Here is a 15,929-nt window from a genome sequence, read left to right on the forward strand (position 1 = left end):
CATCTTTCTGAACTCCGCCCGTGCCTCCACCAGTTTGTCTGGCGGTAGTCTCCTGGCCCGAGCGAAAACGGGAGGGCCTTCGGTGCGGATGTGATGGACCACGCCGTGCTTGGCCGAAGACGTGTCAAAACGTTGAATGAGCAGCTCTGGAAACTCCGCCAGGATCTCAGCATACGAGTCAGGGGCCGCGACGACGGCCTGGACAGTAGGGCTGGGCGGGGAGGCGATTGTCGGAGCGACGTGCTCATCTCAGGCAGAGGGTCGGAGGTCGTTACCGCGGACATCAGGGACCAGTGAAAAAGCCCAGAGAAAATCTGCGCCCAGGATCGCTTGTCTGACGTCGGCTATGATGAATGGCCATTCGTACGTGCGGAGGCCTAACACAAGGGACATCTTCCGTATACCGAAAGTGCGAATGGGGCTGCCATTAACCGCGATGAGGGTGGGACCTGTCTTACCCGATCTGGTTTCGAGGTCGGTCGGCGGCACTATACTGACGATGGCTCCCGTGTCCACCAAAAATTCTGTGTCCGTGAATCGATCATGGACGTTGAGGCGTCGGTTCTGGCCAATCGTAACTGCCCCTATGTACGATCGGCCGAGGCATTTCCCGCGAAGGTACAAGGCGAGCGGCAGTTGCGGGATTCGCTACCCCATCGTAGGTGATAATAGCACCAGCCGCGCTTGTGCGGATCTTTTTGGCGGGCTTTCGGAGAATTGGCGGGAGACGCGGCGCCATCTTGATGTCGCTGTGGCGTGGTCACTGATGTCGAGACCTTGTTGATCGAACCGCTTGCCTTGTTTTTAGCCGCTATGAGCGCGTCCGCTTTCGCTGCATATGCTTCGGGGTCCTTAAAAGAACAATCCGTGAGCAGCAGTCGGACATCCTCAGGAAGCTTCTCTCGGAATGCCGGTTCGAACATAGGGCAATCCGTATGCTCACTGGCTAGCATCATCATTTCGGACATGAGAACGGAAGGCCGTCGGTCTCCAAGATCCGGTAGGTGCAGAAGTCTTGCAGCACCATCATGCTTATTAAACCCGAAGGTTCGCAGTAACACTTTCTTCATGGCCTCGTACTTGCTTTCCGCAGGTGGATTAACGATGAACCGCATCACGCGCGTGGTCGTCTCCGACGATAGAGCGCTGACGAGGTAGTAATACATCGTGGAGTCGTCCGATATCTTCTTTATATGAAATTGAGCTTCGGTGTGGATAAACCAAGATTGCGGTGCATGCGTCCAAAACAACGGAAGGTGAACGCTTGCCGCGCTTAACTCCGGTGTGCCCGGCGCGGCCATCAACAACGAGGCGTCGTGTTCCTGCATAGTCGGTGATCGTCCAGATCACGTCGGGGTCACCAATATGGCGAGTCCGAAAACTTGTTGGTTGTAGAAGAAGTTTATTGCAGCCGCAATATTCGAATACAGAGTTAAACAACAAGGTACAGGACAACCATCAAAAACTTACTGTCTTCTTCGAAGACTTCGCCGAACTGAACATTTCGAGCGCCAAAAGCGCACATGACCACGCTGGCCAATCAGCGATGTCGCTCCCTGGACCAATCCCCATGGTCGCGTTCACACGTGACCTCACTGGCCAATCCGAGGGTTCGACGACCTGGACCATTCTCTATGGTCGCTACACTATCACTTATGATCTTATGTCCTTATGTATAGTATTACGTGGCTGTATTATCTCCGCAACCCATTGCCTTCAGTATAAAAATAAACATGTTGCAAACAGTAGGTGTGGGTCTTAAACTTTAATGTAGAAAGAGACCCATGGGAACATAAAGACATATCATGGGTGTTTGGGTAGGACTTTATCACATACCTCTGGAGAAACAGCAGACAACACCTACTGCATTCCTTTCACCAACCCTCCCTGACTATTTGAAAAACAAGCCCACGGTAGTGCATTAGTTAGTCCGCAGTGTCCCGTTGCTGAGGTAACATTAGGATTGTGCAGGTCATTTCAAGAACCAGATAGCTGTGAGAAAGTAACTATTCCTGAACCTGGTGACATGGAACTTCAGGGTTCAGCACAACCTGATCAATGAGAGGAGGGCATGGGTTGGCTCGTGGGGATCCTGGATGATAGATGATGGCTTCTTGAGGCATTTAGATGCTTTTGACGATGTGAAAAGGCCATGGCCGTGTCTGCCTTGGCCTGTGTGATCTCCCGGTTGCCAAACATTTTAACTCCCCTTCCCATTCCCACACTGACCTTTCTGTCCTGAGCCTCCTCCGTTTTCAGAGTGAGGCCACACGCAAATTGGAGGAACAGCACCTCATATTTCGCTTGGGCAGCTTACAAACCAGTGGTATAAATCTTGATTTCTCAAATTTCAAGTAACCCCTGCATTTCCTCTCTCTCCATCCCTCCCCCTACCTAGTCGCCCTGCTGGTTTTATTGTCCGTACACCCTCGTTATCACCTCCTCCCCGGCCAACAGTGGACCATTGTGGGCTCTTTGGTCATTGGTGCCGGCTCTGATCTTTTCTGTACCTTTCCATACCTCTAGTTTTCCTCTCCCCTGACTCTCAGACTGAAGAAGGGTCTCGACCCGAAACATCACCTATTCCTTTTCTCCAGAGTGCAGCCCGGCCCGCAGAGTTACTCCAGCACTTTGTGTCCATCTTTATGCCTGTGATGGACTGGGCTAAGTACACTACGCTCTGCGGCCTCTTGTGTGCCTATGCCTGTCATCGGGAGCAGGAGGCATGTTTACTGTAAGCACAATCAGCTTCTTTTGTACTGCTGACTTTCAGCCCAGTTTTCAGCCCAGCTATTATCTCCCCTGCCTCCATCAACGGCGTTTTGACAGCATGTCTGAAAGAGGCTGCTCAGACCGTTGAGGTCACAGTCTGCTCCCCTCACGATTAACATCGCCACCAATTTTCACACTGATCTGGGTGCTGAAACAGGGTGCTACACTGCCATGCCATTATCACCGTAACTAATTAGACAGCAGGTCAATCTGTCGAGAATCTCCCTCCAAAGCATCACAGTGGGGCACAGAGGCCCAGCGGTAGAGTTGCTGCCTTACAGCGCCAGGGACCCGGGATCAATCCTGACAATGGTCGCACTCTGTACAGAGATCGTACATTCTCTCTGTGACCACGTGAGTTTTCTCCGGATGCTCTGGTTTCCTCCCAAACTCCAAAGACGTGCAGATTTGTAGGTCAATTGGCTTTGGTTAAAATTGTGAATTGTCAATAGACAATAGACAATAGACAATAGGTGCAGGAATAGGCCATTCAGCCCTTCGAGCCAGCACCGCCATTCAATGCGATCATGGCTGATCACTCTCAATCAGTACCCCATTCCTGCCTTCTCCCCATACCCCCTCACTCCGCTATCCTTAAGAGCTCTATCCAGCTCTCTCTTGAAAGCATCCAACGAACTGGCCTCCACTGCCTTCTGAGGCAGAGAATTCCACACCTTCACCACTCTCTGACTGAAAAAGTTCTTCCTCATCTCCGTTCTAAATGGCCTACCCCTTATTCTTAAACTGTGGCCCCTTGGTATGTAGGATAGTGTTGGTGCACGGGGTAGTCGCTGGTCGGAACGGACTCGGTGGGCCGCAGGACCTGTTTTCCGCGCTGTAGCTCCAAGGTAAAGTCTCAACTAAAGTAAAGGCAGCCACAGATCAGCCACAACAAGGCCTCCCAGGAGGAGAGGGACAAATATACGCCCGCTGCAGAACCAGGAACCCACCCAAGAGCAAAACCGTGGAGAGGAGGTTGGATGGGGATCATAGCATCATAAGTGATAGGAGCAGAATTAGGCCATTTGGCCCATCAAGTCTACTCCGCCATTCAATCATGGCTGCTCTATCTCTCCCTCACAATCCTGCCTTCTCCCCACAACCTCTGACACCTATATTAATCAAGAATCTATCTATTCTCTGCCTCAAAAATATCCATTCACAGCCTCCACAGCCTTCTGTGGCAAAAAATTCCACGGATTCACCACCCTCTGACGAAAGATGGCGGAAGATGCTGGACAAAAGGACTGGTAAGAAGTACCGGGGGGGGGGTGGGGGGGAGGGAATCTTACCTTCTGCGCTTCAAGGTCGGCTGCAGGAGGCGACCCCCCAGGGATCAAGAGGACAGTGCAAGGTTTACAGGGTGACCGGAATGGAGGCCACAGCTGCATTGGGCCCGTGTGGCCAGCTACTGCTGGGAGTGTAAAATGGCACCAAAATGGCGACTCTTGCTCACAGACTCAGTGGGCTGTTCTGTACATTCTGTACTAGCCAAGGGATTGTGCTTGTTTATGGTGAAAGTCTTGTTGAGCTCCAAGTATTTCACTGCATCTTGGTACACATGATAATAAAGAAACCATTGAACCATTGAACCTCGGCCAGTTTCTAGGTTTTAGTATTCCCCCTGTGCTCGCTGCCTTGCTCCATCGTTTTTTATCTCTGTTTGGTCCCAGCTCCCCCATTACTGCCGTCCTCAGGATGGTTTTCCATCTTAACTGCCATTTTAATTATATTCTTTGTTTGCCTCACTTTCTGTTTCACTTCCTCTCTCAGCTCACTGTGCCCCACCTCGCTCACGTTGGAGTTATTCAGCTGACGTGCATCACTCTGTCTCTTTATTGATTCATCGCCTTCTCTGTCTTCTTTGTTGAATTCTATTGTTAGTTTCCGTATCTTTCCACCTTTTGGAGGTGTTCACAGCTGTGTCTCAACTTTTGATCTTCAAGGGTCACTAAATGGTGTCATAGTGTCAGACTGATACAGCACCGAAACTTGACCATACCGACCAAGATGCCTCATCTACGCCAGTCCTGTTTGCTTGCGTTTGGCCCATATCCCTCGAAAGCTTTCATACCCATGTTTCTGCCTAAATGTCTTTTTAAATGCTGCCATGTCTTACCGGCTTGATCTATTTCTTGTCAGTTTCTTCATAACATTTAAATTCTGACATTGACACTTGACCTACCATTCACTGGGATTAAAATTAATACAAAACAGCTGACCACACAAAGCAGATGAGGTAGCAACTTCCCCATACATTTCCATTTTTATTTGCATTATTGGCCTCTTTTATTTAAAAAAATACTTCCAGCTTTAGAAATAAAGGTCACATCCGAAATACAAATTAAAGATTGCTTTGTATGTGTTTACAATTGGCTATGCAAATGTGTTAAGAGCTTGCCTGCAACAAATGAACGTCCAAGGTGCGAGTGTCATGAGGAATACAGCAAAGTCATCTCCAAGATGTGGATGTGACAATTAAATGGGTCTGAAGAAAACAATGCAATGTTGGGGCAGGGGAAAATTATGAATGATAGATTCATAGTCATAGAGTGATATAATACATAAGCAGGCCCTTCGGCCCAACCGGTTCATGCCGAACTAGGTGTCTACATCAGGCAGCTCACAATTTCTTACTGCTCACAATTTTCTTATCATTGAACTAAACTGCGGCCCCTCCACGTTTCCCAGAATGTGTGATCAGCCACTAATCCTCTCAATGTACCCCCCCCCCACTCCCCTCTGTCAGAGTGGAACATTTTCCCTTGCGCTGTGCAACAATCAAGCGCTTGTCTTCGTTAGTGCAACCTGATTTCTGGCTGAGATCTGTAATTCTATGTCGCGAAGAGTAATTATCAAAACAATGATTAAATAAATTCTACACTTTGGGTTATGAGTCAAATCTTCGAGGACTTCATAAGGGCCATTGACTTATGAGCCACAGAAAGATAAAGGTCATGTTTCGTTTAGTTTAGTTTAGAGATACAGCGCAGAAACAGGCCCTTTGTCCCACCGAGTCCACGCTGACCAGCGATCCCTGCAGACTCGCACTATCCTACACACTAGGGACCATTTACACTTATACCGAGCCAGTTAACCTGCAAACCTGTACGTCTTTGGAGTGCGAGAGGAAATCAGCGAAACCCCCGCGGTCACAGGGAGAACGTACAAACTCTGTACGGACAGCACTCATAGTCAGGATCGAACCCGGGTCTCCGGCACTGTTAGGCAGCAACTCTACCGCTGTGCCACCGTGCTGCGTGTGTGGAAAACATTTCAGTCACTGCCGTCAATAGTGCAGTCCCTGCTGTTGATTAAACCACCCACATCTCCTGCTTCTTGACGTTTCTTTGTCTAGGACTCTCCAGTGTAACCCATCACCTTTGCCGACCTGCTATGTCAGATGTGGAGCCCCAGTCTTCCTGGGTAGTTTTGGATCAACCCTTCTCCAATTCCAAAGCTGCTCTTGTAGCCAAAAAAATGGAAAAACTAGGTGGTTAGTTCAATAAATGCCATCTCTGCATCAGCTCATACATGCAGATTATGTTGATTAATATATGTACGGACTTGTTAACTCCTTTCCACTTTTCCATTTTCTGTTATTGTGATTGTTGCTTCGCTCATGTTGCTAACTGTTGTGTTTACAAAAAACACACTGCTGGAGGAACTCTGTGGGTCAGGGGGTGCTGTGCTTGCAAAGGGAGAGTCAATGTATTTGGTCAAGACCTTGTATTTGGGCTGAGCTTTGATTGCATCAGAGTGAGGGGGAAGAAGAACCTTCGAGACACAAGGAACTGCAGATGCTGGAATCTTGAGCAGAGAACAAAGTGCTGGAGGAACTCAGATGGTCAGGCACCATCTGTGGAGAAAACGGACAGGCGACATTTTGGGTTGTGAATGTGGCCTGTCCATTTCCTCCACAGATGTTGGGGGAACATTGTTTTGGGTTTTTACATTTGCTGCCTGTTGACTTGATGCTGTTATTAATGTTCGAACTTCAAGTAATGGCATTAGTTTAGTCATCAAATACCTGGAGACACCCACAATCGAGTCTGCAGGTTTGCACCAGTCCGGAAGCACACGAATAAAAGTATCAGTTGCAACACTTGTCTACAGAACTATTTAGAACTTACGTGCTCCAATGTATGTTGGTAAGGATGGAAAATAATGTCATAAACATGTATGCAATCAGAATGAACAATTGACTTGATTTAACCTGGAAACTGTTGCAAAATAAAATTAACTCAAGCCTACTCAAGCTTAGGGAGGTCATGTTGCAGTTGGAGAAGACGTCAGTGAGGCCACATTTAGAGTATTTTGTTCAGTTTTGGCACCATGTTATAGGAAAGATGTTATCAAGCTGGAAAGGGTGCAGAGAAGATTTAGGAGGATGTTGCCAGGACTCGAGGGCCTGTGCTTATAGGGACAGGTTGAGCAGGCTAGGATTCTATTCCTTAGAGTGCAGGAGGGCGAGGGGTGATCTTATAGAGGTGTACAAAATCATGAGAGGAATAGATCGGGTAAACGCATATGGGATCTTATCCAGTGCAGGGGAAATTGAGAACCAGAGGACATAGGTTTAAGGTGAGGGGGGAAAGATTCAGTAGGAACATGAGGGGTAACTTTTTTATACAAAGGGTGGTGGGTGTATGGAACGGAGGAAGTGCCGGAGGAGGTAGTTGAGGCAGGTACTATCGCAACCTTTAAGCAACATTTAGACAGGTACAGGTACATGGATAGGATATGTTTCGAAGGGTTTAGTGGGATACGGGCTAAATTCAGGCAGGTGGGACTAGTGAAGATAGGACATGTTGGTCAGCCTGGGCAACTTGGGCCGTAAGGCCTGTTTCTACACTGTACGACTAATTCCACAGATCAACAAATTTCTTGTCTCATCCTCAGGAAGGCAACTTCCATTTTAAAAGTAAAACCCTAAAAGGCAAGTTAAGTTTTATGGTTTATTTAATAGCTTTAAAACTAAGGATCTGGTTTTTAACATTTCTTCACAACATTTCTTCTTGGGGAAACCGTAGGAAGAAACCAAGAACTAGTGGGATCAGGTTTATATCATTGTATGTCTTCTCTACATGCTTTCCAGCTTAATGTTATTTTTCCCAGTGCTTCATACATGCCAGTACAACATAATGGTACGTTTATAATGTTAAATGTCATTATTTTGTTTCCGGTCACGTTACACACACATTTGTTGATGGTGTGTACCAAAACATTGTTGCCTATAAATAAAGCACTGACCTTTCCTACAAGCAGGGTGACCAAAACCGAACACAATGCACCAAGTGCCAAAGTCTTATGCAACTCAGGAGTCAAGAGAGGCAAAAGAGTAGAGTCTTTCATTGTCTTATGTACCAATGGAACAATGACAATGGACCAGTGACAATGGAACAATGACATTCTTAATTTAGCAGCTTAACAGGTCCATCAATGCAATAACACACAAATAAATATACAATAATCAATAATGCAATATATTAACCATCATAAATACTAGGCAACCATAATAGTGCAAAATTCAAGTCCGCAGTGCGACCAAAAATAAAGTCTGTGGAAGATCGTGTTGCTGAGGTAGTGGTTAATGTTGTGCAGTGTTCAAGAGCCTGATGCTTATTGGGACGAAGCTCTTCTTGAACCTGGAGGTCATGGTCTATTATACTATCTTCCCAATGGTAGTGGTGAGATGAGAGCATGGCCAGGGTGTTGTGGATTTCATTGATATTGAATATCTTTCTGAGCCAGAGCCTGCTACAGATCCATAGGAAAGAACTGCAGATGCTGGTTTAAATCGAAGGTAGACACAAAATGCTGGAGTAACCCAGTGGGACAGGCAGCATCTCTGGAGAGAAGGCAAGGGTGACGTTTCGGGTCGAGACCCTTCTTCAGACTGATGTCAGGGGAGTGGGCGGTACAGAGATAAAATGTAGTCGGAGACAGTAAGACTGGTGGGAGTACTGGGAAGAGGGAGGGGATGGGGACTAAGGGAAAGTAAGGGCTACTTGAAGGTAGAGAAGTGAATGTTAACAAGAGAGACAAAGATTGCACATTCTCTTCCCTGAGGTGAACCTGGTGAATCATCACCTTAATGGCATCTACGTGACAAGGATTTCTTCAACTTCAAATTGGGCTTGTAACATCAAGATATCTATTATTATAATTGAGTAATGAATTCTTAACTATACCACACCCAGCAAATCCTCCTGTTTTATTTAAGGTCTTAGTTTTGGCTGAACTGGTTTAACCAGCGCTGACATTTAATTTGTTTAGCAACAATTCCGCCGGTACCTCCTGGTTTGTGCATCGCATGTGAGACGATTTTCTACAGGCCTTGGATAGTAACTGCTTTGAATTTAAGACACTGAATGCAGGGTACTGTAAACTCATGAGATCAAGGTGTCAGGATTTTTTGTTAATGAACTCACCTTTGTTCTCTATCAGCAAGGGTGAACATGCCATTGCCTCCTTCCTCCCCTGTGACTATCAAACTGTACAAGTCCTCCCCATCTGTCATGGGGTAGACAGACTCCCCTCCACCTCCCCCACCCCCCCCTCCCCTCTCACTCCCCCACTCCCCCAATCCTTGTCACTTTAATTTCATGTTTCACGTATCTTGTGTTTTATGACTGTTGGCAGATCAATTTGCCTCCTGGGATAAATAAAGTTCTATCGTGTCGTATCATATCCTAGTGGGTGTAGGATAGTGTTAATGTACGGGGATCACTGGGCGGCACGGACTTGGAGGGCCGAAAAGGCCTGTTTCCGGCTGTATATATATGATATGATATGATATGATATCGTTTGGTGCTAATGGCTTGTCTTCAAACAAAGAGCATTTCTGGTCGAACCCTCCCGCCTGCCAGTTCGAGCACCAAAGCTCGTTTTAAGTAGCAAGAAGAAACACACCACAACTTCAGACCACCTCTGCCACCTTCCAGCCTTGCCTAGCGGGTTGGTGGACATGACCCGCGATCAATGTTTCTTGGTCATGAGTTGGCAGCATTTATTGTTTTTCCGAGATGAACTCAAGGAATTTTGACCATCGAATGAAAAACCTCGGGTCATAAAAGAGAGAAGGCAAAAAACCAAAAAAACAAAACTGCAGGTGCTGGAAATGCAGAATCACCCTGGTAATTAAGAGGTTAATAATTGCCGGGTTGCTGTTTTTGAGTCGGCGTTAGTCACCTGCTCCACCTGGGTCCTATTTGGCAGGTAATATGCAGAGTTTGGATCCCTCTGCGGTAAATCCTCATAGCAACCAGCTTACGTCACACAGATCGTTTAACAAAGAAGTGTAACTGAAAAAGCAGGAAGCCCCGTATGCAAACCATAGAGTTGTGCTTCACCCTCTGCATACATTGCAAATTATGATTGTGCAATTTAAAACAAAGAATGACTTTTCAATTTTGGAACCAGGCTAAAAGGCTTTATTTAAAATAAAAAAAATCTGAAAGCCGCACCTATGTTGCCATCAAGTGTTTGATGTTAAACTTTAAACCTGATGACATGAATAAAATGCACTGTAGCTTTTGTAATTCTGCACCCACGAAGGAAGTCACTCTGAAATATCTCACTGTAAAATATGAATTAGTTTTGTTTGTGGTTGTTATACTGTGCATCTTGAAGCTGTACATTTCATTATCAACTGACCGCACAAGGCGTGCTGCCATTCTCAAAGAAGTACTCGTTCAGCTTAGTTTATTGTCACGTGTACCGAGGTACAGTGAAAAGCTTTGAAAAACGAGCGCAGGAGTGTACAAGACTCAAGGTCTTGGTGGACATTTGTGCTTTCAACAGCAATCGGACGGCTTCAAGGATGTTTTTACAGAAACTACCTTTTGTTTCTAAATTAGTTAAAACTGAATTGATTTCACCAACTCCCTTGGTGACTTTTGAAGTGGGAACCCAGGTTGCACATCTTTAGATTTAGATTTAGATTTAGAGATACAGCGCAGAAACAGGCCCTTTCGGCACACCGGGTCCGCGCCGCCCAGCAATCCCCGCACATTAACACTATCCTACACCCACTAGGGACAATTTTTACATTTGCCCAGCCAATTAACCTACAAACCTGTACGTCTTTGGAGTGTGGGAGGAAACCGAAGATCTCGGAGAAAACACACGCAGGTCACGGGGAGAACGTACAAACTCCGTACAGACAGCACCCGTAGTCAGGATCGAACCTGAGCCTCCGGCGCTGTATTCGCTGTAAGGCAGCAACTCTACCGCTGCGCCACCGTGCCGCCCAACTTTACCAACATCACACTCATCCAAAAACGGTCAGCAGGATAAAAGCTATGATCACACATATCAATAAATACACAGCACAATAGTTTAGCTTTGGGCTGATGGGATTTATCCATCACATGTTGGTCTTAATTCAGAAAGAATACATCCTGTAGTTAGGACAATTAAGTTTTCATCAGTGTTCACCTTATATTACTGGAGAAATAATCCAGTGAATGTGATTTCAAATCGCAGCGTGACAGCTCGAGGGCTGAACTTAGGTTCAAAGAAACTAGAAATAAAAAGCTGGTGTCAGTATTGAGAGTTTGAACCTGTAAGATCGTTACAAAACCCAAGGGATTTACTATTATCCAAAGAAAAAAAAAATACTGAGCCTACAATTATAACATATAACATATAACAACTACAGCATGGAAACAGGCCTGTCCGGCCCTACCAGTCCACGCCGACCATTCTCCCTGACCTAGTCTCATCTACCTGCACTCAGACCATAACCCTCCAATCCCCTCCTATCCATATACCTATCCAATTTACTCTTAAATAATAAAATCGAGCCAGCCTCCACCACTTCCACCGGAAGCCCATTCCATACAGCCACAACCCTCTGAGTAAAGAAGTTCCCCCTCATGTTACCCCTAAACCTTTGTCCCTCAATTCTGAAGCTATGTCCCCTTGTTGGAATCTTCCCCACTCTCAAAGGGAAAAGCCTACCCACGTCAACTCTGTCCGTCCCTCTCAAAATTTTAAAAACCTCTATTAAGTCCCCCCTCAACCTTCTACGCTCCAAAGAATAAAGACCCAACCTGTTCAACCTCTCTCTGTAGCCTAAGTGCTGAAACCCAGGCAACATTCTAGTAAATCTCCTCTGTACCCTCTCCATTTTGTCGACATCCTTCCTATAATTTGGCGACCAGAACTGCACACCATACTCCAGATTCGGCCTCACCAATGCCCTGTACAATTTCAACATTACATCCCAACTTCTATACTCGATGCTCTGATTTATAAAGGCAAGCATACCAAACGCCTTCTTCACCACCCTATCCACATGAGATTCCACCTTCAGGGAACAATGCACAGTTATTCCCAGATCCCTCTGTTCCACTGCATTCCTCAATTCCCTACCATTTACCCTGTACGTCCTATTTTGATTTGTCCTACCAAAATGCAGCACCTCACACTTATCAGCATTAAACTCCATTGCTCCTGAAAATCTAAGCATTGTTGATGCATAGATGGTGGAAGCCGATATTTCACTGAAAGTGGCAACACAGGTGGTTAGGATTGTGAAGGGGGCATTTGCTATGCTTGCCCTTAAAGGCCATGGCATTGGGCATTAAAAATTGGGATGTCATGTTGCAGTTGAACAAGACATTGGTTAGACCACATTTGGTGTTCTGTGTACAGTTCTGGTCGCCTCACGGTAGAAGGATGTGGGAGCAATAGTATGAGATGGGATTCACCAGTGTAATGTCTGGGATGGACAGTTCTAGTTATGAGGAAAGATTTGATAGACTGGGTTTATTCTGACTGGGAACACGGGAATCTGAACTGTTTGACTTTGTAGAGGTGTATGTTACTACCTCTCTGCCAGCATATTCCAAGCACCTACCATTCACTGTGTGAAACTTAACTGATTGTAGTTGCATATACCTATATAGTTCACACACACTGCTGCGTACTTTGGCACACTTCCTCACTATAAGGTCATGTGATAGGAGCAGAAGTAGGCCATTCTGCCCATCAAGTCAACTTCGCCATTCAATCATGGCTGATCTATCTCACCATCCTAACCCCATTCTCCTGCCTTTTCCCCCATAACCCCTGACACCCATACTAACCAAGAATCTATCTCTGCCTTAAAAATATCTATCGACTTGACCTCCACACCCTTCTGTGGCAAAGAATTCCACAGATTCACCACCCTCTGACTAAATAAATTTCTCCTCATCTCCTTCCGAAAGGAACGTCCTTTAATTCTGAGGCTATGACCTCTGGTCCTAGACTCTCCCACTAGTGGAAACATCCTCTCCACATCCACTCTATCCATGCCTTTCACTGTCTACAACACCACCATTTTAATTTGTGTTGTCTGCGAACTTATAAAACAGTTCACCTGCATTTTCATCCAAATCATTTACCTCTATTACAAACAGAGGTTCGAGCACCGGTACTTGTAGAACACCAATGATCACAGACTTCCAACCAGAGAAACACCTGCCACTGCCCTCTGTTTTCACTGACCAAGCCAACTTTGCATCCAACTTACTCACCATGGAGTCCATGTCTTAATCTTTTGGACCAGCCTACCACGAGGGTCCTTGTCAAATGTTTTACTAAAATCCATGTGAACAGCACCCAGTGCTCTACTCTCATTAATCATTTTTGTCACTTCCTCAAAATGCACAATCAAATTTGTGGGACAGAATATTCGCCACACAAAGTCACGATGACTGTTTCTAACGTGTCTACGCGAGGAAATCCTGTCCCTAAGAATCTTCTTCAGTCATTCCCTATCACTGATGATAGGTTCACTTTGTAGTTTAGTTCAGAGATACAGCGCGGAAACAGGCCCTTCGGCCCACCATGTCCACGCCGACCAGCGACCCCCGCACATTAGCGCTATCCTCCGTACACGAAGGACAATTTACATTTATACCGAGCCAATTAACCTACAAACCTGCAGATCTTTGGAGTGTGGGAGGAAACTTAAGATCTCGGAGAAAACCCATGCAGGTCACGGGGAGAACATACAAACTCCGTACAAACAAGCACCCGCAGACAGAATCGAACCCAGGTCTCTGGCGTTGTAAGGCAGCAGCTCTACCCCTGCGCTACATTATCTCTGAGTCACCTCTTACTCTACAGTCGTCTGTGACTTTGCCTTTCGCATTAAACTCCATTTGCCCTTCCTCTGCCCATTTCTGTGGCCCATCTTCATCTTGCTGCATGCTGACAGGAGGCTCGCTGGCCTACATTCCCTGGATTCTCTCTACTTCCTTTCTTAAATAAAGGAACAACATTAAATATTCTTCAATCTCCCGGGACTTTGCTTGCGGCTAGAAAACTTGCAAAGATCTTCGTCTAGGCTCTCGCAATCTCCTCTCTGCCTCTCAATAACCTGGGATACCATCATGTCCTGATCCACCTTAATGCTCTTCAAGAGTCCCAACATCTCCTCCTTCATTATGTCAAACTGCCCTTGCTTATTAGTGCCCCCCACACTGATCTTCCTATCCTCCATGTCATAAGGTCATGTGGTAGGAGCAGAATTAGGCCATTCGGCCCATCGTCTACTCCACCGTTCAATCATGGCTGATCTATCTCTTCCTCCTAACCCCATTCTCCTGCCTTCTCCCCAGAACCTCTGGCATCCGTACTAATCAAGAATCTATCTATCTCTGCCTTAAAAATATCCATCGCCTTGGCCTCCACAACCTTCTGTGGCAAAGAATTCCACAGATTCACCACCTGTCCTTTTCCTTGGTGAAAACAGATGCAAAGTACTCCTTAATACCTTGACTACATTCGCAGACTCCAAGCTCAAATTCACCTCCTTTATGTTTGAGTGGTCCTACGTTCTCCCTGGTTACACTTTTGTTTTTAATGTATATATAAAAAGCTTTGGGATTTTCTTTAGTCTGACTCACTAAAGCCATTTACTGGCCCTTCTAATTACTGACGAGCTTTTTCCTCCTTTCTTTATATTCCTCACAGGCCCTGCCTTGTTCCATCCTCAATAAACTTTCCCTGTGCTTCCTTTCTCCTTTTGGCCGAGTTTACAATCTCTTTGGTTACCCAAGGTTCCCCCTATTTTGCCAGCTTGTCTCTCCCCCTTTGTGGAACATTCCATTCCTGGACTTCGATCAACTGACCTTTAAATGACTCACTCTTATCAGATGAAGACTTAACCAATAACAATGACTCCCTGTGCTCCTGCCTAATAATAACGCTGTAGTTTGCCTTTACCGACCCACAAGGTCCAGACTTCTCCCAATTCAAAGCAATCTCAAAGCTTTGGAATTGTGAGAACCTATGGATGTGGATTGAGTCAACCCTCTCATTCCTGGAACTTTCACAGTGAGCCTGACTGTTTCCAGCATTTGAATAAGGTGATTAAAACTGTGTACAGTGCCCAGGCGTGTCACTGGCAACACCCTGTACATTTGTAACAATACCATCCTATTTGTAAACTCCTGCACCATTGCAATATGCCATTTGGCTTCTTCACTATTTGCTACACCCATAATTCATTCACAAGAACAATTCAATCCCTCTGTTGCTCACTGATTTTCAATCTCTTTTCCACATTGAACCCATACTTGTCAAGCTTTCACCCACTCACTCATGATATCTACTTACCTGTGGCGGAGTCCTAAAGTCCTCATCGCAACATGCTCATCCACCTATTTTTGTATCATGCCAAAACCTGGATACCTTACACACTGCCCCCTTCTCCATATCATTAATCTAAATAGATCATTGGAGGACCCCACCAGTTCCTTCCAGCCTGAAAAAGACCCACTTATTCCCATTCTCTTTTTTTTTGTGATAGCCAACCTTTAATCCATGCTAACACATTGAACTCAATACCACCAATTTTGATTTGGTGCACAATCCTTTTAAGCAGCACCTTGTCAAATGTGGTTTTTTTTAACATCCAATGCACCATATCTACAGGTTCTCATCTGCCAAAGTGCTCAGAGAACTCAAGCAAATTCATCAAACATGATTTATTTTCCATTAAACCTTTTAACTTTGTTTGAATATGTATTCAGCTTTTCAAAATGATTTATAATTTTCTTTTTTTAAATTATTGATTCTGGCATCTTGCCAACAATCGATGTGAAACTACCTGGTGCACAGTTTGTTACTCTGATCTTCCTTCCTTCTTGAACAAG

At 45.7% G+C, this 15,929-nt stretch overlaps 1 protein-coding gene across 1 annotated transcript in view; it reads right to left on the bottom strand.

Annotated features, from left to right (window-relative positions):
- Nucleotides 1-13,979, bottom strand: part of LOC144607911 (protein polyglycylase TTLL10-like) — a 69,547-nt gene extending 55,568 nt beyond the window's left edge. Inside the window, exons 1-2 of the mRNA XM_078425039.1 lie at nt 13,883-13,979; nt 4,458-4,673 (exon numbers count right to left, since the gene is read on the bottom strand). Of these exons, the coding sequence (XP_078281165.1) occupies nt 4,458-4,673; nt 13,883-13,979 (313 nt within the window). The remainder of the gene's footprint in view (nt 1-4,457; nt 4,674-13,882) is intronic.
- Nucleotides 13,980-15,929: the final 1,950 nt, after the last annotated feature.

The sequence above is a fragment of the Rhinoraja longicauda genome, chromosome 30, assembly GCF_053455715.1.
Source record: "Rhinoraja longicauda isolate Sanriku21f chromosome 30, sRhiLon1.1, whole genome shotgun sequence".
Lineage (NCBI taxonomy): Eukaryota > Metazoa > Chordata > Chondrichthyes > Rajiformes > Arhynchobatidae > Rhinoraja > Rhinoraja longicauda.